Genomic DNA, 26140 nt, shown 5'->3' on the forward strand with positions numbered 1-26140 from the left:
CTAGCTGTAATAGGGGTGACCCAAACTCCGTCCGAATGATCTGGTGAGGGACGGATGGCTTACCACGGATCATCCGTGATAACATGAGAACCTGTAGCCGCTCCACCTTGGCCCACTCTGTATGCGACAAGTCAAGCCCTTAGCATGGATTGCCATACATCCCTATTGGGCGGACCAACGAGTCAAAAAGAAACCTTTTGGTCTGTGGATCTTGAAAGTGAGAGTGGAAGCATGGCCTCTCTAGTCTAGCCAATGAAGCATATCCTCTGCTCAGACGTGCATGTATCGCGGGTCTCATAGTGAAGATGAGTCCGAAAAAGACGACCATAAGATAAGTGTATGATAAAACTACCTCAACAAGGGACCGATCAAATGCGAAATGCTCATTGTGCATGACAACTCGAGATGTATTGAAGATCATAACCTTGGTTTTACCCAAGTTGACCTTCAAATCATGAGACTCACAAAAGGACTGTAGTGCGTCAAGGTGTCTCAAGAGCTCCTCTGTTGAGGAGAACAAGAGAGCCACATCATTTGCATAAAGTAATATCCGGATCAGTGTGCCCGTGCGAGAGCAATCTATCCCTCCCTGTGCCTGCATCATTATCTTGAGCTCGTTGCTGTAGAGGCCAAACAAGGTAGGTGATAATGGGCACCCTTGTTTGACCCCGATAGTGCTCATGATCTCGTCTGTCCATCCAGATTCTATTCGGACTCTGCCTGAAACTCACTCATAAAGTGCCATGACAGCCCAAATGATCTCTTGGTTGTAACCCAAAATCCTGTAGGTGTCGTATGAGATGGGTTCTCGGAACGGTGTTAAATGTCTTGCGGAAATCCACAAAGCAACAATAAACCCTTTGCTTTGGTGCCCTCGCCTCTTGGATGATACATCTGAGTGCGAGAATATGGTCCATGGTCCCATGATCCCGCCTGAAAGCAGCTTGTCTCGTTGCTCTGAGTCCTTGACACTTTCCAAATCTACTGACCTCAGAATCAAGTATTGATGCATAAATCTTGGACATGACATGTCGAATCATAATGGTCCTATAGTTCTCCGAGGTCATGGGATCCCCTCCCTTGTGGATGGATGAGATAGTGTTGATGGTCCAGGTGTGCGGAAACCCCAAGCAAACAGCTTAATTAAATAGCTTGGCTAAGATCAGGGCTAGGAGGTTAATCCCAGATGCAATGAACTCAGTGCACAGTCCCTCATGATCCTTCCTTTGACCATTATGAAGTTTCATTACGGCATCCCTTACTCCCCCTAGTGAAGAGGGTGCAAGATGTGGGGCGTGGCATATGTGATAGATTAGGAGTTGGCTGATTTCGTAACTTGGCTTTCTCGATTATACATTTGAGTGTAGTGGTCCATGGTCTTGTGGGCACGTTGGAATTCGGCCTACCCCTTTGCTATGAGCCCCTGCTTCTTTGCAAAGCAGTTAACCTTGGTATCAAGTATTGATGCATAGATCTTGGACATGACATGTCCAATCATGATGGTCCTATAGTTTTCTTGGTCCATGGGATCTCTTGCCTTGTGGAATAGGTGAAATGGTGTTAAGGGTCCAGGTGCCCAAGAAGCCAAGGCAAATAGCTTTGCTAGGATCGGGGCTAGGATGTTAATCCCATTTAAAGTAAGTTCAATGCACAAACCCTCATGGTATTTCGCCTGGTCTTTATGAAGCTTCGTCACGGCATCCTTTTCGCCACCCTTAGTGAAGAGGGTGCAAGAAATGGGGTGGGGGGTGTGTGAAAGGTTAGGGTTGGGTTGATGTGGGATATCATGTAAGATGCGTGCATAAGCATGTCAAACTTGGGTATCTATGAGAGGCGAGGGGGACCGTCGCCTTAGTAATTTCCTCCAAAAATCCTTGAGTTACTAAACAATGTGTTCAGTAACTCCTCATTCTTGCGGATAAAAGCATGTTTTTGTCGGCGACGAACAAGTTGGTTATACTCACACTTCGGCTCGGGTTGGATAGAAGATTTTGTTTGGTCTCAAATTTGATCTAATAGTGTAGAGCCTTACAGTCATGATCGTAACATCTATTACAGGGAACGGTCCCTAGAGGTAGTGGGCGTGTGGAGCGAGTAGTGTACAAGAATGCGTGAAGTGTAGCCTCAGGAAGTGAGCGAGTGATCAAAGCTGCTCGGTCCTCTAGAAAGGGTATGCAATCGATGTATGTGAGCAATGTATAGAGTTGGGTAGAGTATGCAAGTAAAAAACTGCGATTAAAGTGTATGTCATGATAAGTGGCAATGGTGTGTGCGGCACGGCGAGACAGGGGGTGGAGATATGAAAGAAAAGTTATGTGTGGTCCGCTTGTGAAGGAGGTGGTGCAAAATTGAAATCGGTGATATGAGAGCCGAAGGCAGAAGATCCAATGATGTAATCGACCACGCTAGAGGCCTCCCCATGCAGGAAACAAGTAAAACCACCTGAAGAGTGCCATTGGTTGAGACCATTGTAGGTAATGAGATCATGCATCCTTCCCAAGTCTAGAATGCATGTATCATGCAACGGTTATTTGATCGTGTAATCACAACAAGACCTTCTTTAAACCTTTAGCGAGGAATTATCGTTATGCACCATAGAGAGAGAAAGGAGATGAGGGTAGAGAGAGAATAGAGATGAGATTCAATTGGGTTCTTGTATCCGTTGAGGGCCCCCTTTCGCCAATCGGGAAAGAATTTTCTATAATACTTGGAGAAATGAAAGATACAAATAACACTCTTTGAGAGAGCATGGAAACACGCTTCTAAAGAGTTACCTTGTGTGCAGTAACTGAGACAACTGTTGCTCTAACTCCCCTTCCATAGGCTTGGAAAGTTGGTAAGGAAACTTATTGGGGGTGTGGAGTTCGAAATAATATCGATGCGATGGTCTTCTGGTCAAGATGGAGGTAGTTGAGGTGGTAGATTATTCTGGATCATAATGTCCTGGAACTTTTGAGAAGTAGATCAACCATGGCTTGCCCCATCGAAGAAGCGGCTTGAATTGAAATGATCTGGCAGTGGACATAAACAAGTGCACACATTGCACCCTTGTGCACGGCACGACTTGCTTGGATATAAGAGATTAACAGAATCCTTGGTATGCTCTGATCACTGCGTATCACGACAGGTTAAGGTAGACCTTTCACAATTGTTAAGGTATCACACTGCCAATCAAGATTTGGCACAAGCCCATAGAATCTTTGAATCCCAAGGATCATGTCGTGACTCGCACCCCATCAAAGGTGTTAGTATAAAGTCTCGCGTAGAGACAACCTTCTGAACTAAAAAAGTAATTTGGATGGCCTTATGCGTGATGTGGTGCATAAGCCGGGTGTGAACCCATCCACTGCAAGCTTGTGAGGCACCAAAGTGCACCCCTCTCGGCCCCAGGGCACTCTAGGACAGAGGAGGAGTTAGTCAACATGAGAGATATATGGATCAGCGGAGCCGACACAGCAATGCCAGACGAGAGACACAGAGATCGTACACGACGCCCATCGGATCCAGAGATTGAGGAGACCACCTCCTCCACCACCACGGGAGACATCCCGACTGATGCAGATACGTGAGCTCTTTGCATTTCATCAGAAAGCCATCATGGAGCTTGGATACGTGGGACCGGTTCACACACTTCGGACTCTAGCTCTGAGCACTTGATATCTTCATGTCACTCTCATTTTGCATTTTTACTTTACTACTCTATTTTGTACTAGTATAGCATTTTAGTACTCAACAAGGGCCTTAGTGAGCCCTTTGTTTCGGCCCACACTGGTCTCTATGAGCTACTTGATTCTGTACTTTGTCCCATAGGCCCGCGAGGCCTCCCGCGGACATTAATATATCTTTCGTTTTCTTTTTTAGTCTTGGCAAGCTGAGGAGAGATGACATCTTTTGAACTCCCCATATCAAACAAAACAATGGATTGATGCCCTTTAGTTGTGCCATACACTTGAATAAGAGTCTTCTTTTGGTTTGAGAGGTTGCCCTCCTTCTTACCTTGAAAGACCATCTAGGGAACAACCTTCAAAGCAAGCAAGAGAGCATTTGCCACTGAGGCTAGTGGCAGGGATGAAAGAGCCAATGCAGTGGCAATAGTGTAAGTGGGCGCTTTCGCAGCCTTTTCGGCAAGCCACTTAGGACAATCCTTTTTGCCGTGCCCAACAATGTGGTGGCAATGAAAGTAATGATGTTCTTCGTGGAACTGCTTCTGTTCGTCGTCAGGTTGTAATAGCCTCCCGTTATGCTCGATTTAGCCTTCTCATTTGGAATCATCTTGGGCTTGGACGACTCCTTCTGATCAAAAGACTGGCCATCTTTCTTTTGCTACCAGTTGTCCTTCTTTTGATCCTTACTCGTTGGGTTGGTTGATTGCTACGAGGCTTTGGAATCCTTCTAGACTTGCTTGGGCTTTCTCCCATCAACATTATTTCTTGATTCTGGGTGAGAGTTGGCTCTAGCTCGTATCGGGCGGGTTGAAGTTGCGGACGGGAAAATGAATGTTAGTGTCCAATCCCCTAATGAATCACTTCAACTTATCGCTCTTAGACACACTGAATTATTGCGCCAGTGTGATGACCTTGTCACTGTAAGACAACACAGGCAACCCATGCTGGGAGAGACGATCCTTCAGGTTAAGCATATACTGTAGCGGTAGAAAAAGGGATTTGAGATCAGTAAGAAACATTGCCCAAACAAAATTCATCTTGTAAGTTGTTGGGTCAGTATGCTTACTAGTCCAATGTTGCGGCCAGGTAACCGCCTCACCAATGAGATGAGGGGTTGCTAGGTGGATTGTCTTGCTCATCTTGAATTCGCGCTAACCGAAATTGAGCGATGAATTGATGAATAAACTGAAGGATAGCTAAGTGGTCACACTTACCATCATATTTAGCAAAATTTGGTGTGGACCGGGTGAGCGAAGTTACTTTTGTTGATAACAAAGTTGTGGCAGTGATTGCTACCGTACTCAAACTGGCTTGCATAGTGGCTAACATCTGTTTGTGTTGGAGAAGCATCGCCTTACAATCTAGTTTTTATTGCCTTTCTACCTAGGCAAACTCTGCGCGTCGCAATGCTTCCTCGTTTTTACATTCCTCATGCATCAACAAGAGCGGAATTTTAGTAAGAGGAGGTCCAAAATACGGCTTCAACCAAGCTACATGGAAAACATTATGCATTGTTCAACTGTCCGGTAGTCGTAACTTCATGGAGACATCATTGATCTTTTGGATAATGGGGAATGGTCCAAAGCTCTTGAAAGACAGTTTAGGATAGCGCTTGCCCACCTGCTTCAATCTTTGCTTGATGATTCTTTAATACACCCATTGATCCTCTTTATACTGGACATGTCGTCTGGACTTGTTGGCTTGACGTGTGTACGATGCTTGAGCTTTAGCGATGCAGGCTTTAAGTGACTCCGTTATCTCTGCCATAGATTCTGTGGTTTTATTGGCGTCAAGAGAGAGAGACACCATCCTAGGTGCCATTGTGGCTCTCTTGTGTGAGTTGGGGATCTTGTATATTTGTTTGTTAGGCCGCCAATACATAGAGGGAAATCTTTGAGCTCATGGAGAAGATAGAGGGGTTGTCGCTACTACGGCTGCGACCTTCTTACGGAGCTGTGATATCTCTTGCCTCAGGCTATGGGTGAGGCAGTATCTGGTAATATAAGGATGCCAGAAGGAAGACAACCAGAGGCCTGTCATAAGCTAACCTCCTCGGTGCAAGGGCTTTTGGACCATCATTTCATGATGCATAGGTTGGTCATCACCAGAGCCTAACCAAGGAGGATGACCAGCCCCTATATGAGGGCAAGGGGCCAGCCCCCCTTGCTCCTTTCTCTGCCCTTCCTGTTCCAGCCTTCAGAACCTGCTCCAATGGCTCTGTACAAGCTGCTGTCCTTGCCCTGACACTTGCTGATGTCATCACCAGGTCTGTTCCAGCCTGTTTTCCCTCTAGATGTGCTGCCCACATGACAGCCTTGCTGCTGTCCATGTGGAACGCCCTCAATCATCCTTTTCTTTGTCTGATCCCTGCCCCCATGGTAGCCATGATGCTGCCCATGTGGCTGCCTCTCAGAACCCAGGTTCACCCCCCAATGCTCTCCTCATATGGAGGCTTGCAAACGGGGAGGTGACCAATCATTATCATTGGCACGATTGCAGCTTGCAGACATTGCATTTCAAGCATGGACCATCTTAAAAAAAAAAAAAAAAAAGAAAGACTTCTATAAGTAAGAGTAAAAACCCGCAAGAGCAAGCTCAAAGTGGAATACATCATGTAACCATGAGGATAAATAACCCCCTCAAAATGAGGTGGAAAACAACCAAGGTTGAGGCTGAAAGTGCCACCTCAACCTTGTAGGAGTCTCAGAGAAGAAAGGAGAATCCTTCCATTCCTTGAAGAAAGAAGTCCTCCTAGCTGAGGTTGCGCAGGAGTCTCCTTGCATGCTCGTCCATATGGCCATCAAAGTATGTATGGTGTCTATCCAGATACTAGCCAATGTGTGCAAGGAATGAACTTGAGTTCCCTCCAATGTCTCCGTGCATTTGGCTCTCTAGATATGCCAGGTTGCTATGCTCGCTAGTATCTCCTAAGAGGTATCCATAGAGGCATGTACTATTGCAAAAGGAAGGTGTGGTATCACATCCAAAGAATAGGACTCAACTTGATGACGTTGAATCGAAATGGCCCTAGAAGAGTCATGGCTCTCATAAAAGACCTGAGGCCCAGTAAGAGAGCCAAGCCACTGAGCCCCATGTCATAAAGAATGGGGAGTGCACAAAGTGACTGAAAATCTTGGCTACCCCCATCTAAATCATCCTCGCCTGTCTGCAATCCCATAAGCAATGCTGAATTGTCTCCAAAGCAGAGAGGCAACGAGGGCAAGTAGGGTCGGCTCCGAATCTAGATCTCCAAAAGTTCGCTGCAATCCCACCATGGATAGAAAGCCAAAAGAAAAGACTGATCTTTCTATTCTTGTGGGATTTCTAGAGTCTTCTCCAGAAGCACCTCTTCAAATCCGCAGTGATATCAAATGTCTCCCAATGAGGAACTCTAGAAGGTCTCCAACCTCTACTACTGAGTTGGAATCTCCTGGCATTACCGACTGTGTAGCGAAAGAAGGGGATGCTCTTCCCTCGATGCCCTGCGTCAATCCACTCCCACTCTCCAGGGTCTCATTGCAAATACCTAACGGGAACTCCTGTGTAGAGCCAAAGTCTCAAAGATCCAGTGTAGAGAAGTCGGAGGTCTAGGTCAAGGAGCCACTCTGAATCTGATCCCTGCTCCAAAAGACCAACCCTGTGATCCCTGCTCCAAAATACCTACAACCCTGATAGGTTGAAAGGCAGACTCAAGCAAGATGTCCTTTGTAGACCTGAACAATTTGCCACCATGATGCACATAAAAAACCAAGGCACCTCCATGTGCATCTTGAAAGGCCAAAACCTGAAGAGAAAACCCCCTCTCGTAAAAGCACCTGCCCAAGTGGAGCAAGTGAGAGGCATATCATCTGTGTCTACCCAATCCACTAGAAGGGTTGCCTCAATCTGCAAGATCCTCTCTGCACTCCCTATGAGATGTCATGTCAATTGAGATTTAGTCTCCTCTGGAAGCCTCCAGAAAGCTTTCCATGACCCCGGAGATGAGGCAGGTTTCCTCTTCCATTTGGACCACTGCATGTAGTGTAAAGCACCAAGTGGTCTGCCAAGATCATCCAATATACGGTCATTCCACATGGTTGCCTATCAATCTCTTCACGAGAGAAAGGGAGAATCCTTCGAAGAGTGCTCCTGAAGCTGGTCCATGCTTTCAAGATGGCAACCATGAGAGGGGACGAAGGAGACTTGAGGTGTGCTGCGGTGAAAATCCATCTAATATTGCTCATCCAGTCTCCTCCTGAAGGTGTGTAAGTTTGTATGTTGCTAATAAAGAAATCCTTCCACGGCTCTTGCCATGGTAAGTTCGCGCACCAGCATTTTGCAGAGTAAAACTCTACACTGTAAATTTGAATCAATAATATTGAGACCCCCTTCTTGTGTAGGGAGGATGAGGGTCTCCCAAGCCACCCTAGCTAAAACATCTGTTGTACCATCAAGCCTACTCTAAAGAAAATTTATGATCGGTCTCTTGACTGAATGATGCAATCCTTAGAACGGCACCAGCAAGAACGAACAAACTAGGCCATGGCCAAGAGGACCTGGTCGACTACCACAACTCTAGAGGCAAGGTCCAGCTTGGAGGAGTCCCAAAAAAGGAGCTTCCCCTTGATGCTCTCCAACACAGGAGCAAATTGTTGCGTGGAGGAAATATCCAAGCCGACCTGGCAACCCAAATATTTGGCTGGCACACCCCTTTGAACCCAAGTGAAACCTATGTCAAGCCCCCAATTTGGAGTGTCCTCATCATTGATCCAAAAGCCATTGGATTTATGCCAATTTATCTGCGTCCCTGCCGCCAAGCAAAATAAATGCTGTCCTGAAAGAAGTGAGCATCTGTGGTGTGGCATCCAAGTAAACTGCCGTGTCATCTGCCAACTCACTTTCATGTAACTCCTCTTCTCATCTGATGGGAAGTCTCAGCCCAAAGATATCAGCTTGAGATCTAATATAGATACTTATAGCTTCAGCCACGAACAAAAAAAGAAAAGGAGCAAGGGGGCATCCTTGATAGGCTGATCTGGAAATTTGAAATCTCTCACCCCTTAACCCACCAATAAGTGGCTGTGGGCTGATCTGTGCAAAGAGGAAACACCTCTGATCCAAGCATTTGTAAAGCCAAAACCTAGAAGGATCCCCTTCAAAAAACCCCAATCTACTCTGTCATGAGCTTTTTGAAAATCCAAGAGTAGAATGACAATTCTGGTTGCTTTGCAGAGCCCACTCTGAAGCTTCCCAAAAGGAGGAGATGTTATAAAAAATGCTTTTGCCATGCACAAATCCCGTCTGAGTGTCATGAATAAGATTTGGGAGAAGAGGCTGCAATTGAAGGCTGATTGCCTTGGCCAGAATCTTGTAACATGCCCCCAAAAGTGTGATAGGCCTCCACATGGACACTAATATTGCAACCTCCTTTTGGGATAAGGTGGATGAGACTCTCTGTGAGCGACCCGGTCATCTCGCCAGTCCCGATTGCTCTGCAAGGCTGATGTAATGTAGTCTCCAATCATATCCCGAAATGCAGTGAAGAAAGAAGGGGTGAGGCCATCTGAACTTGGGCACTTGTCCTTGTGAAGGGCTAAAAGTGCAGTCCTGAACTTTGTGCTGGTGAAAGGTGCATCAAGCAAAACATGCATATCCGGGTTTACCAACAAAGGGATGCTTTGCCAAATAACATGTCTATCATCCTCTCTATCTTGTGTGTCAGGATCTGTAGTAAGAAGGGCAACATAAAAATCTGAAGCTATGCACATGACGTCATCTTGATCTGTCTGTAAAACCCCGTGTGAGTCAATAAGTTGGGATACACTCTCTCTACTATGTCTAGGGCCAAGAGTAGAGAAAAAGTTTTTATTGACTCTGCCACCCATTTGTATCCAGAAGGACTCTCGTGCATGAAAGGCATACTCTACTCTTTGATCAAGCAATGTCTGTTGATGAGCCCTTGTTGTAGCAAGGCACTCTTGAATCCAAGCATCTGAAGGCCGTTTTTGCTCTTCCCTTTGCAAAGTTGCCAACTGTTGGCGAATACCAATCTCACGTCTGAGAATATCTCGTCTCCTAGTACTAGCAACCAAGTGGTAAAAGTTGCTAATACCAGAAAGGACAGCAGCTACATGTCATGGAGATGGCTGCCCACCTTGGACATGAGAAACCCATATCCACAAGGCTGCCTCAGTAAGGTCCTTCTCTGCGTACAAGGCATCCGGAATCCTGGTGCTGGCAGACCGCCTCTCAAGTGAGGCTCTGAGATAGCCAGCACAACAGGAAAGTGGTTTGAAGTGGAAACCCTAGCAACAATGCATACCGATCCACCCTCTCGAGTGCCCAATCATCTACCTAGAATCTCTCAATGCATGCATGAATAGACATCTATTGCAGCTTGTTCGACCAAGAGAACAGGAGGGATTGTAGTTGAATAAGAAAGGCATCGTCCAACCAAGTATCTCTGCCACAGTAGTGAAAAAGAAAGACATTCCAAGCTGCTCTCTCCAAAGAGTGAAGTCCTCCTTCTCTACCTCCTTTTTTATATGATGGTTACTCAACCATGTTGAAGTCACCTCTAATCATCCATGGATCTGCAACGGGGGCCCAGGATAGCAAATCCTTCCATATATGAAACGCTCTCCTCTAATGTTGGAGGCATACATGTTGAGGAAACCAACCTTACGCCCTCCAATCAAGAGAATAATCCACTGAGCCCTAGAGGGGATAATGACTTCGTGTCCAACAACTAAGGGGAGAACCGATTGTGAAACTGAAATAGAAGTGCCTCCCCTAGTGCCTAAGGTAGGCGACCAAAACGTATGGCCAGAAAGCAACTTGCTTGACTTGGCATAATCCCTAGAATCCAATTTGCGCTCTTGAATAAATAAGACATCAATGGAATCCCCAGTAACACCCGGATGAAGCTGATCCCGAATCAGCTATCTGCAATGGCGATGTGGGACACCACCTAGGCCCTGTATGTTCCAACTAAAAATCTTGATCGACGGGAGGATGCAGAATGGAAAACCTTATCGACCTAATGGCGGAAACAAACCCCTCAACATGGGAAGACCTTATGCTTGATGAGCGAGGGATAAAACCAAGTGGCGAAAAATCAACAGGGGAAAAAACCTTGCTACCTTACGAAGAAGCCTTGTCAACACGAAACCCAATCATTGGCTTACCAAAAGTAGAGGGCACACACTTCTCCTTTGGGAAAGCTGAAGCATCTGTCAAAGCTGAAAATGAGTTCCTGTGAATTAGGCCAGACACCGGACTGCGAAGAATCTCTTCTAAGGGAAGAGGATCAATAGTGTAAACCACCCCCATCCCCCTATCCAAGGGAGGAAATGAGGACTGCTCAAGACGATCCTATGTTTGAACGGCCGTGGAGACCTCTCGTGTTTGAGAACGGGGAGAGCGTTTGGCACTGAACCAAATAAAGGGAGACTTGTTGGGTCTAGGGGAGAAGTTGCAACTGGGAAGAAGGTGAAGTTGAAGCGTCTTAGACTGTGTGAGGTGAGATTGGAGGGACAGCTCGAACTGAAGCAGAGTCAACTAATGCATCTTCGTGAACTAAGGTGGAATCTGCACACGGACCGGAATCCAACGAGGTGTGCGACGAATGTCCCTGAAGGTCATGAGGCACCGAAGGCAATAGGCGGCGGTACCAAAGAAGTGCTTTGTTGATGAGCACTTTGGCGTGTAGCAGCTGTACCACCACCTTGAGGAGGACCACTTTGTCAAGGCTGAGAAGCAGGTGCTAGACCTGTACCACCTCCTTGTCAAGGCCGAGGAGCAAGTGTTGGATCTGTACCACCCCCCTGTCGAGGCCGTGGGGGGATTGTTGTACCAGAAGGCTTCTTGGGCCTTTTCTTCTTCCTGGGAAAATCCCTAGCGAAGTGTCCAATGGTCCTGCATATCATGCACCGGACCTGCTTGCTTGCAATCTCTACTCTCTGGCGAAAGAAAGGACCATCTGGGCGTTGAAGCATAACATGGTCCATCGTGAGGTTAGGATCCTAATGGAGGACCCTAAGTCTAGGTACCCCATCAGCCCTGGTTGCCTCTGCTGTAGTCAATGGCAACCCAGGGAGGGGGGAGAATCTCAGCAACCATGCTGAAATGCTCCCCAATAACAGGAAGAAGTCGATGGTAAACCTGGGGAAGCCTGGGAAATCTGATGAAGAGCGAAAAATTTTCCTTGTCTACCTCCGCTGGGTTGAAACCAATACTGAAGGCGTCAGAGAAAATCTTCCTGTGTCCCAGGTGTAAAATCTCAGCTTTGAGCAAGGTGCTTGCAGCCTCTAGAGTGTCAAAGACAACTTGGAAAAAAACCTCGTCCCATAAGACGAACATCTAAAAGTCATGGAGTGAGGTCTGGAGGAAGAGCTGCAAGCATCCAATCTCTGGCTTGGGATTTGGAAGGGTGAGACTTGAAGATGTGTGCGATCAACGTGGTAGAGCATTCAATCTCTACATCCTTCTTGAGCTGTTGCAACTTGTCTTCAGAAAATGTAATAGTTTTTGCGGCCAGTGGAGGTGGAATAGGATTGGCTGACGGAATATTCATCGCCAATCGAGGTGAGGAGGCCGATTCGAACACTTTTGAGGCTCCGTCCGTTTCAAAAAGCGCTGCGGGGGAATAATGAAAGAGGCAAAAGAAGAAGGGGATGGAAAGGGGAGGTGGGAGAGGTTGGATTAGGGAGGGGAGAAGGAGGAAAGGGGCGGGGGAGGCGGGCTAGAAGGGTAGGGGGGAAGGGAAGAGAAAGGGATGCATGAGAGAAACAACACTGTAAGGATCCTCCACATTGAGATAAAGCTATATGACATGCACACGGATGAGGGACAATCAGTCAGGAACACAATCACCAAGATGAAGGTTGTGAGAGAGCGACTCTGCGAACTTGGTCAACAGAATTGGATTGCTAGGCTCTTGCTTGGCATGAAGTAGAAACGAAGCAACTAAACCTGAAAGTGGGAAGTACCGGGCCATTGCGAAAAGCAGCAAAATATACGTCAGACCGAGACAGATATGAGAAAAGAACAACCAACAGGCCCGAACCAAAGCATGGGGAACATCTGGCCCTACAACTCGAGGCAGATCTGACAAGAGGACTATTCTTCATTTTGAGTGTTGTCATCTCCAACATGTAATTGTGCTTCTTACTGAATTTTATCCAGGATTGCATTCCTTGCATTCACATCATCAAGCAATGTGTATATTATGGGTTTGCTTTATTATCCTAATTTGTCGTCCCCCTTGCTTAGGCTCTGGTGATGACCAACCTATGCATCATGAAATGATGGTGCAAAAGCCCTTGCACCGAGGAGGTTAGCTTATGACAGGTCTCTGGTTGTCTTCCTTCTGGCATCCTTGTATTACCAGATGGTTTTTTTCCCCTTGTTCATAATATCATGCATCTCTCTTGGGCTATTGAGATGGCTGGTTCTTTATTAGGCATTTCCAGATTGCGCTGCTTGACCATTTTTTGGCTAAGAGGAGCCATCACTACCATTTAAAATTGGTGGTATTCCAGCCGCTCTTTTGTTCATGTTCCTTTCTTTTCCCAATGCAAGCTATTATTTTTTGACAGAGAGAGGCGGGGATTGATGGATGGAGATCATAATTTTGAATACTGATGGATAAAAATTTGAACAGATTCCATGGACATTCCATCACGGCCTGGAACAGCAGCCTCATTAGCTCCAAGTACCTCTGCACTGGAATCCATTGACATTGAGGGTTTCATCCAACGCTACTCTGTTCGGTTCTCAGCAACTCTGGCAACCCAGGTTTTGGCACTTGTACAGAAAGGCATGGGTGTTCAACCTCAGTAAAGAGTGTCCACCTATGGGTATGGACAGGAATGAAGGGACTGACTGAAATATGATTTGCTGTGAGATTTTCATATGAAATCATTGCAGCAACCTGCACACAATCCAAAAGAACAGCGGGTCACATTCTTTGGCTCTCTGCATAGGGCCTCAGTGAAGAGCAGTCATTCATTTAGACAAGCCAGATGCAATTTGACTTTATACCTACATTAATCTAATTACTGTGTTTAATCCAACTCCTCCTCGAGGTACCCCTTGTAATCAGTGATCTTCATGACACCTACAAACTTTGAGGGACAAGGTTTGTCTGTAATCTCAAATAACCGGTCCTGCATAAGCTGATGTATACGGAAGTCTTGTGTACAAAAACTTCTTAGCCTCAGGAGTGGGAGTCTAGATAGAAAGATTGACATGCCAGAAAGCAGACTTCCGTGTATTGTGGGAGAAAAATCTATCTTTTTTCTGCCAGTTGTCAACTGACAATTTTTTAAAATCCTTCCTCAACTTCTGTGCGATGAAATCTTCGTCATCAGCTAGCTGATGTGTTTTTCTGAGTGATATATTGATCGTCTTCGTTACAATGTCTCAACCATTATGCTGACTACTGATGATAGTAAAGAAGAAATTGGAGTTGGGCTTTAGAGTAGGCATTAATTCACTGTGTATGCAAGAAAGTGTGCTATGAGGAGGGTTGTTTTCTATAATATGAAATGTATTTGAACAACAAGAATGCAACTAGTCTGGTTGCTGTCATTAGAAAAAGTAGTTTGCTAAGCTTGCTTTCCTAGAGCTATATTCACTCAGATTTTAGAGGTATTGTGATCTCTTTCAATTCAAGTGTTGATAGGCTTGCATTGTAGATTTCATTTATGTTAATCTCAAATCCCCAAAAGGTAATGCAGTTTTGATGTTAAACTGCATACTGAAGTGTACCTTGACTTTAATCTATCATCTTTATGCTGTTGCTTGTAATGACCGGATTGTCCTCGTATAGTGCCATTGACACACATGGGGAACAATTGAGTAGGATATCTCTTTCTAGCTTGCATGGATGCTTGGGCTTTGGATGCAACTGCTCATACATTGTAAAACACATCTTCAGGATGAGATTTGTTTTAGAGTTGAAGTTTAGCATATGCTTTGTTGTTGACAAATAGCATTGTTGGGTTCTTGTAGATTCTTTCTTGTTTACCCCAAAATATCAATGGGTTGTTATTTATTGACATCCAATCTAGTATACCTTTCACAAAGGGCCTAATTGTTATACCAATTGTAAGCTTTGGTTATTTTCCACATGCAAAATGAAGGATGCATTAGACACATTGTATGGTAGCACATGAGACCGTTGCACTAATGTTATTAGTCTAAATTTCTTGTAGGAATAAGTTTAGAATTTAATTCTCCCATACTAGATGTGATATTGCATTTTTTAAATGTACTAAAGCAAATTGCATTCCATTCGTCTAAAAATCCATTAATGATAGACATGATAGAAAACTTGGTGGTAATCCTCTTTTCTTGTTTTCGATGTTGATATGAGAAGCACATCTTAAAATTTCAAATAACTGGTCTATGCAATTTGATAAATATATGAAAAATTAAAGTCCAAGTACTTAGCTTATAAATCCCATTTTTGTTAAAACTCATGCGACCCCATGTATTCCAAACTTGCTCAATCGGCATGGATAAGTCTTAATAAGGTTGCGATTGTAGGAAAGTGAGCCTAAAACAAATGGTAGAATGAGAATGCATTTGTATTCAATAAATCCAAAAATATATGAAAACATAAATAAATAAATAAAGAGAGAGAGAGAGAGGATATGATATGATATGATTTGGTTGTATTAAATTGTGTGAGACCTTGTAGGATCTATGGTATTGGTGATGACTATCAACTAATAATGAGCCCTTACATCTAGTGGGAGAAACTATTACAATTGGTTATGTAGTGAGCACTTATTGGGCTAGCTTGTGGGCTAGCCCCACTACCTTGTTGCGATGTCCTAGAACCTCTTTCAAGTAGCTCTCTAGCTTTTTGTTTAGCCGCTCTAGTAGTTATCTATGCTACTCTCATATCTTTCTCTGATGTGTGCGAGCTTTGCATCTTAGGAGTACATAATGCTCATCTTTTGCTTGCCACGTGGGGTAGATTTTGTAGATCCTTTATTCTCTGGGCGTCTTGGGTCTTGCCCACCTATCCCTCTTCACCTCGAGATCATGAAATCAGTTCTAATTTTGTAGATTAGATGTCTTTTAAATATTGATATGTTTTCCTCGAGATATTTATGCATTCCACGATTGTCCATTGAATTAATTTTCTATTTGTGTAGAATTGTAGTTTGGCCCCTCTAGGTTTTGCCACAGTTTTTGCAATATTTTTTGCATCACTAGCTCCTTGATGTCACTTGTAGCTTTTGGTAGATCGGCAGTTGTAATATGTCATGATTCCATCCACTTTATCCCTTCTCTTTGCTAGCCCATGATTTGCATAGCTTCAATCGTCTTGTGTGGTATGCTACTGGTATCCATCTTCTTAACTTTGTTGAGGTAGGACATGAATTGACATAATGCTTCCCCTTGTAGAAGTAGCATACCTGTTTCAACGAGTAGGATGGGGTAGGGTGTCTGTGCCTTAACCCCTATCTCCCCTATTAGGAAATGTTTATGTATGTTTCTATTCTTTCCCTGTAAATCCTAGAGAGCCTGGGTGCACAAGCTGGACATTAGTACATGATAAATGTCTACACAATGATGATGTACACAAACTTCTCTCATTTCCCAATTGAACATATGTGCCTTCTTGGTGCAATTATTTTGCAAGCTATATAAAGCTTTCAAGCCTCCAGGTATTCGCCTTTCCACACATGTATTCCATTTGTAGTCCGTGAAATCTAGACCTTTATATTTGTATGTGTTTATTGTTTCTTGGGGCCCTCCTGCAAAGGTAATATCCACTTATTTGTTACATGTCTTGATCACCATTACATTTGTCTTTGTTAACAAATGTTTAATTATACTTCGTTACCGAGTTTATTGATACAACGGTTGCAAAAAATGCAATGCTGTGAGTCGAAAACGAAGCAGATGAGCCAAGGGAATGGAACTCAACGGATATGAGCTAGAGCATAGTTTGGAATGCATGATGTTTGATACAAAACAAAAACAATAGAAAGAATGCAAAGATAACTGAAAGGAATAAACATAACTCTTAAGTTGTCTTGCAGAGTCTAACCACTCAACGTCAAGAGCCATAGAGCTAAAAATACTTGTATCATAGAACAATCTAGGATTTAGCAATGACTATACAAGGGGCGATGCATCCTATATATCCTATGTCTCACATAACTTGTGATGATGCCTGGCATTTAACCAAAGAGATGTTCATGATCAAGAACGCCCTATGGTGGTAGTAGGACTTGATTATGCTGCATAATCAAGGCATTAGTGAAGTCAAATGCCTATGGGGATCTAAAGAAATATTTACATCAGTTTAGGCAATGTAGGGGTTGAGAGCCAAATGACTCGAACGATGCTTACCATGAGTCAAAAATAACTAGAATGATGTTGTCGATGCGATTCGCATATGTACTAAGTAGCTAGTTGGAAACCACTTTGAGATCCTACTCCTGTGGAGTGCAAGTGGGGAGCTTAATCTGCAACACATGAGTTCGTATCACTAGGGAGCTTCACAGATGCTTTGTTGCCACTGATACTCTAGTTGTTCCAGGTTGAAAAGAGTTTCCCCATGTTGGCAAAACTCCAATACTAAAATTTTGTAGCTCCTCAGCATTGTCGTCTGGACCGAGGAGCTCACTTGGGACCTTTTTCCCCATATTGTCTATATGATGGGGTTGGGAAAGAAAGTGTTCTCTAAAAAATGTCAAGGTCTAAATATTCTGCTATTACCTCCAATGGGCGGAGGGTCACGAGTCCACCACCACCTCAATGTTGTCAAAGTCCATGGGAGTGGTGACAATTATTGAATGTGATGCAACAGGCAAAAGTGAAGCTACAAGTGTGGGCAGTGTAGCTGGATGTTGGCTGTGGGCTTGGTTGAGTTGGGACATGGCCAAATATCATGGAGGTTGTTTTATATTGGCCTATCCGGCTAGTTGTGCGAGGTGCTTGAGACCATGGCATGCCTCCTGGACCACCTGGTTCTAGAAGATGAGGCATTTTTGGGCAAATGAGAGTTTGGTTGCCCGTGTGTACGTCAATCATCTTTTGATTGAGCTTGGCGTTCTCGTGGGTGAGGTGTGGGATCTGTGTTCTTTTCTTCCGCCCATGAGTGGTGTGGGGGATGGAGGCAGTACCAGTGGGAGGTGGAGTGATCGAAGCTAGCTCTAGGTTGGGGTCTAGCTTAATAGCTACCTTCAGTTATAACTGTAGTTGACCTTGGAGCACCCGTTGGACCTGCTTGAGTGAGACAATTTCAAGCCCAAGTTATGTTACTCATGTTTGCTACAAGACTTGCTCTCCAGGTCAAAATGAAGTTTTTCCGCCTCAAGCTCTACCATCATAATATCCGAGTTGTGTTGAAGGCCTCAAATCTGCTCCTTTAGAAGCATGGTGCATAGGGACTCATTTGAGGATCCTTGGGCGAGGTTAGAAAGGAGATGCAGGGAATCAGTGAGGGGGATGCTCAACGAACAAGGGAGCTTTGCTCTTATCGAGATTGTGGGCCACATTTTGGGTGCTTACCCCGGGGACATTAGGAAAATGTGGGGCTCATTTTAGGGCCCTGTAAGAATTACATTAAGAGAATATTCTCTCAAAAAGGTGGGCATGGATAACTTTTTTCAAATTAGCTCAAAACTTATTGGACTTGGCATATTTGGAACCTACTCTTTGAGAGCTTTCCAATGGCTTGTGGCATGATGAGGTTTGAAGATTGCTTTCTGCTAGGAATCTTCCAATGTAACATTGGAAGATTCTTAGAAGAAAGGAATCTTCCTTGTATCTTTCCATCCTCATGTCCAAACCCCATCATGGCACATACCACTGGGAAAATCTCAAAGAGTAGGTTCTGAATATGCCAAGTCTGACAAATTTTGAGCTAGTTTGCAAAAAGTTATCCATGCCCACCTTTTGAGAGAATATTCGCAAGTGATACTGTTATAGGGCCTGAAAATGAGCCCAAAATTCCTCGAATGTCTGTCAGCTAGAGGGGCATCGCCAGTCTTCTGTTGTGTGCTAGGGCTGATGATCTACATGGTCTGTCAGGGGGCATGCGATGGCCACATCAGTGTCTTGAGCATGCTCATTGTGGGGAAGGATTGCCATGCGCTTGCATGTGGGCACAAGAATTTGCTCCAACCAATCGATGTGTAATTGCCAATTGCTTGGCCAACTTCGATGTCATTAGCTCAAAGAGTGTGGCTAAGTTATGTGAGTCCATTGAGACCGTCTGGGACATTGGGTTACGAAGGATTTGGAGATGCGAGTCAAGAAGTGGTGCATGAGTAGTGGTACCTACATGTTGCTGGCGAAGGCTGGCAAGCATACTACGCTTTAGTGTTGGTGTATTCCTAGCGAAGCAAGTTGACTTTTTGGATCAATAGCTCGATGCTATGTTCAAGTTGCGCCCTATTTGTGGTTGCCTACACAGTGGTTTCAAGAAGGCAAACCCGTAATTGGTCCAATTCTTAGTTGAGCTGGTCGGTGTCGTCATCTGTGAGGAACTTTGATAGTTACTTGGGCGCACTATCGAGCCAATTGAAGAATGGGGGCTTGGGGCAAGTGCACCTACATGGCATCGGGCTCCGAATCCATACTGCACCTCCAGCTCGGGTCGTTTGCTGTTTGGAGGGCTTGGTCATGGAGTCATCCTTGATGACTACATTGCTCTTGAAGTGCACAAGGATCGTGCTGTGAGGTCACTTGGGGACAAAGCGGGAGGTTGAATAGAAAGAAGAGGTGGGGGTACCACTTGGTAAGGCTTCAAGGACTGTTAGCAAAATTACATAGGAAGTCACAAAATGTGCTAGTGCCAGCCCATGTGGTTAACATGCCCCACTTCGTAGAGTTGATCCATCCTTGGATCAATTGTGTGTGGGCCAAGCAAAAGATTGCACAGCCTGGACAATGGAGTGCAATCAAGGAGCCTTTGTGAGATGCAACAAAACATACGCTGCAGCTCCCAAAAAGTGTGTATCATGAATTTCCTTGAATGTACAGACATGATGTGCGTGAAGGATTCGGACATGGAGTTACATGCATACCATTTGTTTGTAAGATAGACCCTCGTTAGGATAAAAAGGTAGTTCGCTATAGATGTTGAGTTGACCCGCACTCAGGGAGATCTCCGAGAAAAATGGTAAGTAGACATAAAAAATGACTAGAGAGTCAAGATCACCAGAGCAAGGTTAGACACCTCATTGAATGTTTCGATGAAATTTTCCATGTGGGATGAATTCTAGGCACAATGGGCTCTAAAGGCAAGCCTAAAAAGGGAAGGAAGTTGCTAATGGTACACACTAATGTGAAGATGATGATGACGCTAGAGATACATCTCTAATCTATATGGAAGAAAAAAGTTGGAGATTAGGTACTCGATTGCCTCCATATGTGAAACTGAGTCAGATAGATAGTTGGAAATCAAATGATGAGAGGGCCATGATGGCCAAGGTTCCTTATGCATTAGCGGTTGGGAGTCTTATGTATGCTATGATAGCTACTAGACTGGACATTGCATTTGTAGTGGTAGTTGTTGGCTGGTATATGGTTAATTTAAGAAAGAGGCATTGGGAGGCAATTAAGTGCATCATGAGGTACATGAAGGGTACCAGGAAGAAGTGCCTCTACTTTGGTAGAGAAGAGATGTGTGTACTTGGATACACAGATTCAGACTATGCAGGGCATGTGGAAAGTAGGAGATCCACATTTGGCTATGTGTTTAGCTTTGGAGGTGGTGCAGTGTCGTGGATGTCTTGCAATAGTAAATTGTCTTTGTAATTATCCATACTTAGATTCGATGGTCGTCTCTTTTCAAAATGTAGAAGAGTAAAACTTGGTTGTATACTTGGGTACATAACTTTAGAGGCTGACTATACATTTGGCTTTTCTATATAACTTCAGTTTTAAAGTAATAATTCACCATTTATCTGTCCTTGGATACGATTGCTTCACTCAGCTGGACCTTATAATTTAACAATGTTGCATTCAGTTGGATTCAAAGGTTTTATTTTCTTATGACTACTTCACTCATGACGTGCGATTAGATGGTAATTCTAACCGTGTGATATGTTCTTAAAGTTTGCACAACGAGGGGTGAGGACGGGGGGTGCGCACAATGGGGGATGGGGGGGTTGCACATGGGTGCAAGGGGGGATGAGGGGACGGGGTTGCGCATGCACGCAAGGGGGGATTGGGGGGGCATGCGTGCAAGGGGGGTTGAGGGGGCTTGCGCTCAAGGGGGGATGGGTTGGGATTGGAGGGTTTGCACATGGGCGCACAAGGGGGGATGTTGGGAGGGGGGGTTTGCACATGCGTGCAAGGGGGGATTGCGGGTGTTGGGGGGGGGGAGGAGGCATGCACGCAAAGGGGGGTGAGGAGGGTGGGGGTTTTGCATGCACACAAGGGGGGATGAGGGAGGAGGGGGCACATGCAAGGTTCGGGGGTGGGTTGTGCACATGCCTGCAAGGGCCAGGGAGATGCAGGGGAGGTGTGGTGTGTGTGCGCATGTGCAAGAAGGGGGGTGCACGGCGGGCACGTGCATGCAAAGGGGAATGGGGAGTGTGCATGTGCAAGACAAAATGAAGGGTGCACGTGCATGCAAGGGGACGAGGGGTGCGCGTAAGCGGGGAGAGGGTGTGCGTGCAGTGGGTTGGGAGGTGAGCATGTGCACAAGGGGGGGGCAAGTAGAAAACCCCACCCGAGAGAGAGACGTGAGGAGACAAGCCATGAGGGGGTTGTGGTGGAGAGGAGGGGACAAATTGGTGCGGTAGTAGGCTGAATCTTAGTGGATTGTAGCAAGGCTACTCTGCCACTTACAAGACCTGGCTACATATCTAAGTCATCTGCAAAGGATTCATCACCTCGATTGTTTGGAATTACCATTCCGAGTCCACTAGGTGGTTCCTTCGGCTGCCTCGAGGGAGGCTCTCGACATACCACAAAGATTTGCATTGGGGGCCGTTTCACTAGGGCTTGTGCCTGGAGATGTGCCATGACCCCCATGCCCTCCTACTCATTGGGGCCTTGCACTTGCCCCGATGGTCGGGTATAGGTCATGCGCTTTAGCACCATCCATTTTCGGAGCTAGTTAATTCAATAGGTGAGGTGTTACATACTCCTTAGTGGATTTTGACTTCCATGAACACCATCCTGCTCTCTTAGTCAATCAACACCCTTTGTGGGATCTTGGTTAGCGCGCAATTCGACAGCGCAATTCGACACTGTAACCCGGATTTTGGTTTATCTCACATTGCCAATTCTGCTTACCCAAAATGGCCCACTTAGAGCTCCCATTTTGCATCGGCATCGAAAGGAGCAACTGCGACTGCTTACCTATTCAAAGTTTGAGAATAGGTCGAGGGTGTTAAACCCCCGATGCCTCTAATCATTCGCTTTACCCGATAAAACTAGAGAACAAGTTCTAGCTATCTTGAGGGAAACTTCGGAGGTACCAGTTACTAGATGGTTCAATTAGTCTTTCAACCCTATACCCAAGTCTAACAAAGGATTTGCACGTCAATGTTGCTATGAGGCTCCATTAGAGTTTCCTTTGGCTTTGCCTTTCTTAGGCATAGTTCACCATCTTTCAGGTCCCAGTAAGTACGATCCCACTCAAACCATTCACAAAAGATCACTCACAGTCAGTCGACAGTGCAACCCACGGGGGGTCCCACCTCTCAAGTTCCTTGCGCCTTTATGGTTTTGCAACCTACTTGCTCACATACATGTTACACTCCTTGGTCCGTGTTTCAAGACAGGTTGGATGGAAAGCCCTGAATACCAACGCCTTGAGCACACAGGTGCGTAAAGCTCGCTATGAGTGGTGCATGTTGAGCGTGTGTGCGGTTTGTGCCTCGGTCGGCATGATGGCATAGGCAACCGTCGAAAGCTGCATCCTCCATTCGCTTTCCTCCCAGCAATTTCAAGCACTTTTTAACTCTCTTTTCAACTTTCCCTTGTGCTACTTATTCACTATCAGTCTCTTGCCCGTATTTAGCCTTGGATGGAATTTACCATGCGCTTAGGACTGCATTCCCAAATAGCTTGACTCATTGACAGTGCCTTGCAAAGCAATAGGGTATGAGCTCAACGAGGCTCTCACCCCCTCAGACGCCCCTTTCAAGGGGACTTGGATCCACTTTATTGCAGAGGATGCCTCTCTAGACTACAATTCGCACGGCGAGGCCACACGATTCTCAAGTTGTGCTCTTTTCGGTTCGATCACCGTTACTAGGAAAATCCTCGTTAGTTTCTTGTACTTTGCTTTGTGATATGCTTAAACTCGACGGGTAGCCTTGCCTAATCTGAGGTCCATGTTTCAGACTGGGGGAGCGCATTGACACCCCCCATACGCCTGATCTCAATGCGCGCACCTCCTGTTGATTCGTTCGCAAACTATTGCTCCACGAGGGGACGGACCACCATTGAGGACGCTTAGACATGCATAACCTTGGACAAGCTATGAGTGCAAGTTGCGTTCAAATACTCGATGATTCACGAAATTTTGCAACTCACACTACGTATGGCATTTTTTTGCGTTCTTCATCATTGCGAGAGCCAAGATATCTGTTGCTAAGAGTCGGTTTTACTTGCATTATTTCCATGAGGAAGGGAGATCAGACCACTGCATTTCTTCGGTGCCTCAAACCCCCCGCGAGGGGGGCAGGAAGGTTTATCATGCAGCCTTGTGCCAAGGCAAGGAGGAGGGGGCTATGCACGTAGCAGACGAGATGATTCTCATGCTTGCTACTGTCCATGACACCACACCCACTTTTGCTCGGCTCCTACGGGGAACATGGTGTCGAGAGTTGCACCTCCGAGCGTAGCCCCTCAACGTTACATCCATGGTTCGCGGTGTTTCTCATGGATGTATCATGTGTGTCAATGGTCCTTTCATAGGTTCAGCTTTATGGAAACCTTGTTACGACTTCTCCTTCCTCTAAATGAAACGGCTCAATGAGCTTCTCACAACGTCATGGGCGGCGAACCACTAGCATCACCACAATCTAAAAACTACACTGCACCATTGAATCGGTAGGAGCAATAGGCGGTGTGTACAAAGGACAAGGACGTAGTCAACGTGAGTTGATGACTTGCGCTTACTAGGAATTCCTTATTGAAGATCAATAATTGCAATGATCTATCCCCATCACGATGAAATTTCAAAAGATTACTTGGGCCTCTTGGTCTAGGTGGTAAACTCATTGAATTCTTCAGTGTAGTGTGCATGTAACATCTAAGGGCATCACAGACCTAGCTCGAACTTCCATGGCCTAGACGGCCATAGTCCCTCTAAGAAGTTGGCCACAAAGAGGATCCTTTGTGTAACTAGTTAGCAGGCTGAGGTCTTGTTCATTAATGGAATTAACCAGACAAATCACTCCACCAACTAAGAACGGCCATGCACTGCCACCCATAGAATCAAGAAAGAGCTCTCAATCAGTCAATCCTTACTATGTATGGACATAGTAAGGTTCCCCGTGTTGAGTCAAATAAAGCCGCAGGCTCCACTCTTGGTGGTGCCCTTCTGTTAATTCCTTTAAGTTTCAGCCTTGCGACCATACTCCCCTCGGAACCCAAAAACTTTGATTTCTCATAAGGTGTTGGTGGAGTCATAGAACTAACATCTGCCAATCCCTAGTTGGCATCGTTTATGGTTGAGACTATGATGGTATCTGATTGTCTTTGAACCCCCAAATTTCATTCTTGATTAATGAAAACATCCTTGGCAAATGCTTTCACAGTAGTTCGTCTTTTATAAATCCAAGAATTGCACCTCTGACAATGAAATATGAATGCCCCCAAACTGTTCTTATTGGTCCCAAAGACCAACAAAGTAGGACTAGAGTTCTATCACCTTATTCCATGCTAATGTATTCATAGCATAGGCTTGCTTTGAGCACTCTAATTTTTTCAAAGTAACATCGCCGAATATGTCCCAGCCAACTAAGGCTGGAACATGTCCCCGACAAAAAGAATGGAGCGATTGGTGCACACCGGAAGAGGCAGACCGTTCACCCCACCCCGAGATGTAACTACAAGCTTTTTAACTGCAACAACTTAATTATATGCTATTGGAGCTAGAATTACCGTAGCTACTAGCACTAGACTTACCCTCTAATGGATCCTCGTTAAGGGATTTAGATTGTACTCATTCTAATGACTAGACTTGTAAAAGCCCAGTATTGTTATTTATTGTCACTACCTCCCCGTGTTGGGATTGGGTAACTTGCACGCTTGCTGCTTGCCTTGGATGTGGTAGCCTTTTCTTAGGCTCCCTCTCCAGAATCAATCCCTAATTTTTTGTCACTCGTCACCGCGTAGGCTCTATCCTACCATCAAAAGTTGATAGGGTAGAAATTTGAATGAAGCATCGCCGATGCAAAGGCCGTGCAATTTTGAAACTAATCATGATTGAGCTCGTTATCGGGCAAGCCCACATCGGCCTTTTATCTAATAAATGTGTCCCTTCCGAAAGTTGGAAGTTGATGCACATATTAGCTCTAGAATTACTACGATTATCCAAGTAGCAAGTTACCATCAAAGAAACTATAACTGATTTAATGGGCCATTCACAATTTCACAATACAAGAGAGTTTATAATTACACATGCATGGCTTAATCTTTGAGACAAGCATATGACTATTGTGGCAGGATCAACCAAGTAGCTATCCTCGAATACACGAATGGCATGAGCCCTGTGTTTTGACTCCACACGCGATGTGGCATGCGGCCGTGGGAAGCAACCCACCTTGGGAGGGGAGACGGTGCTCACTGATAAGGGTAGAGGCACTGCCCGCCATACAAAGGCATTTCGCTTGCCCACAAAACGCGTCACCCACACATGCCTGGACATCACAAAACGGAGATCCACTGGCACACAAGGGTCACGAATGGCACCCCAGTCATCTTTCACTTTGCCTTGCCTATCACACTCCGGGGTTGAGCTGAGGCATGAATGGCCCAATGCTGTTTATGATCGAATCACTCGCTCCAAAACGCACCCATGTAGAGCGGCTCACAACTGCCAGGATCAAGTGCTCACAGAGTTGGAACCAATCGACGATGTATCGCACAAGGTTCACCACCCTTTGTAGATATACAAGCAACAACATCCATCTATGATCGGAAGCACCGATGCAATCCTTGATCATGCATGGCCCAAACAACGGCATGCCCATGTCCAAGACGCTACTTACAGTCTCTTCTTGCCTACTAGATCACCGATTGTGCCCCATCTCTCAAGACAGGCACACATCACAATGATCAAAACGTTCGATGGTGAAAAGGGTTCACCCCCCCATGGAGCCTTTGGTAGTCACAAGTGGCAGAACCATTCCCCATAATATAGTCATTGGGAGCTAGGTAGGGTGGCATCTCCACTCATCACGAGTTCCCCTAAACACTCACGATAGGGGGGGCATGGAGTGCAGCGGTGGGGGGGGGATGTCACGCATGCACGCAAGAGGGGGTGGGGGGTG

At 45.4% G+C, this 26140-nt stretch overlaps 1 protein-coding gene, 1 non-coding gene and 2 pseudogenes across 2 annotated transcripts in view; 1 reads left to right on the forward strand and 3 right to left on the reverse strand.

Annotated features, from left to right (window-relative positions):
- Positions 1-13910, forward strand: part of LOC147887564 (Transducin/WD40 repeat-like superfamily protein) — a 32425-nt gene extending 18515 nt beyond the window's left edge. The window contains exon 21 of the mRNA XM_087394978.1: positions 13309-13910. Coding sequence (XP_087251104.1) covers positions 13309-13487 — 179 coding nt within the window. The 3' untranslated portion in view covers positions 13488-13910. The remainder of the gene's footprint in view (positions 1-13308) is intronic.
- A 7503-nt stretch (positions 13911-21413) lies between these two features.
- Positions 21414-22972, reverse strand: LOC147887565 (25S ribosomal RNA; annotated as a pseudogene).
- A 115-nt stretch (positions 22973-23087) lies between these two features.
- LOC147887566 (5.8S ribosomal RNA) lies at positions 23088-23240 on the reverse strand. The gene has a single exon (XR_015543263.1). It is a non-coding gene; the product is annotated as a 5.8S ribosomal RNA (ribosomal RNA).
- A 301-nt stretch (positions 23241-23541) lies between these two features.
- On the reverse strand, positions 23542-25326 carry LOC147887567 (18S ribosomal RNA; annotated as a pseudogene).
- Between the last annotated feature and the right edge of the window lie 814 nt (positions 25327-26140).

The sequence above is a fragment of the Dipteris shenzhenensis genome, chromosome 23, assembly GCF_047967505.1.
Source record: "Dipteris shenzhenensis isolate YYH24624 ecotype China chromosome 23, Dip_SZ_1.0, whole genome shotgun sequence".
Taxonomy (NCBI): Eukaryota; Viridiplantae; Streptophyta; class Polypodiopsida; order Gleicheniales; family Dipteridaceae; genus Dipteris; species Dipteris shenzhenensis.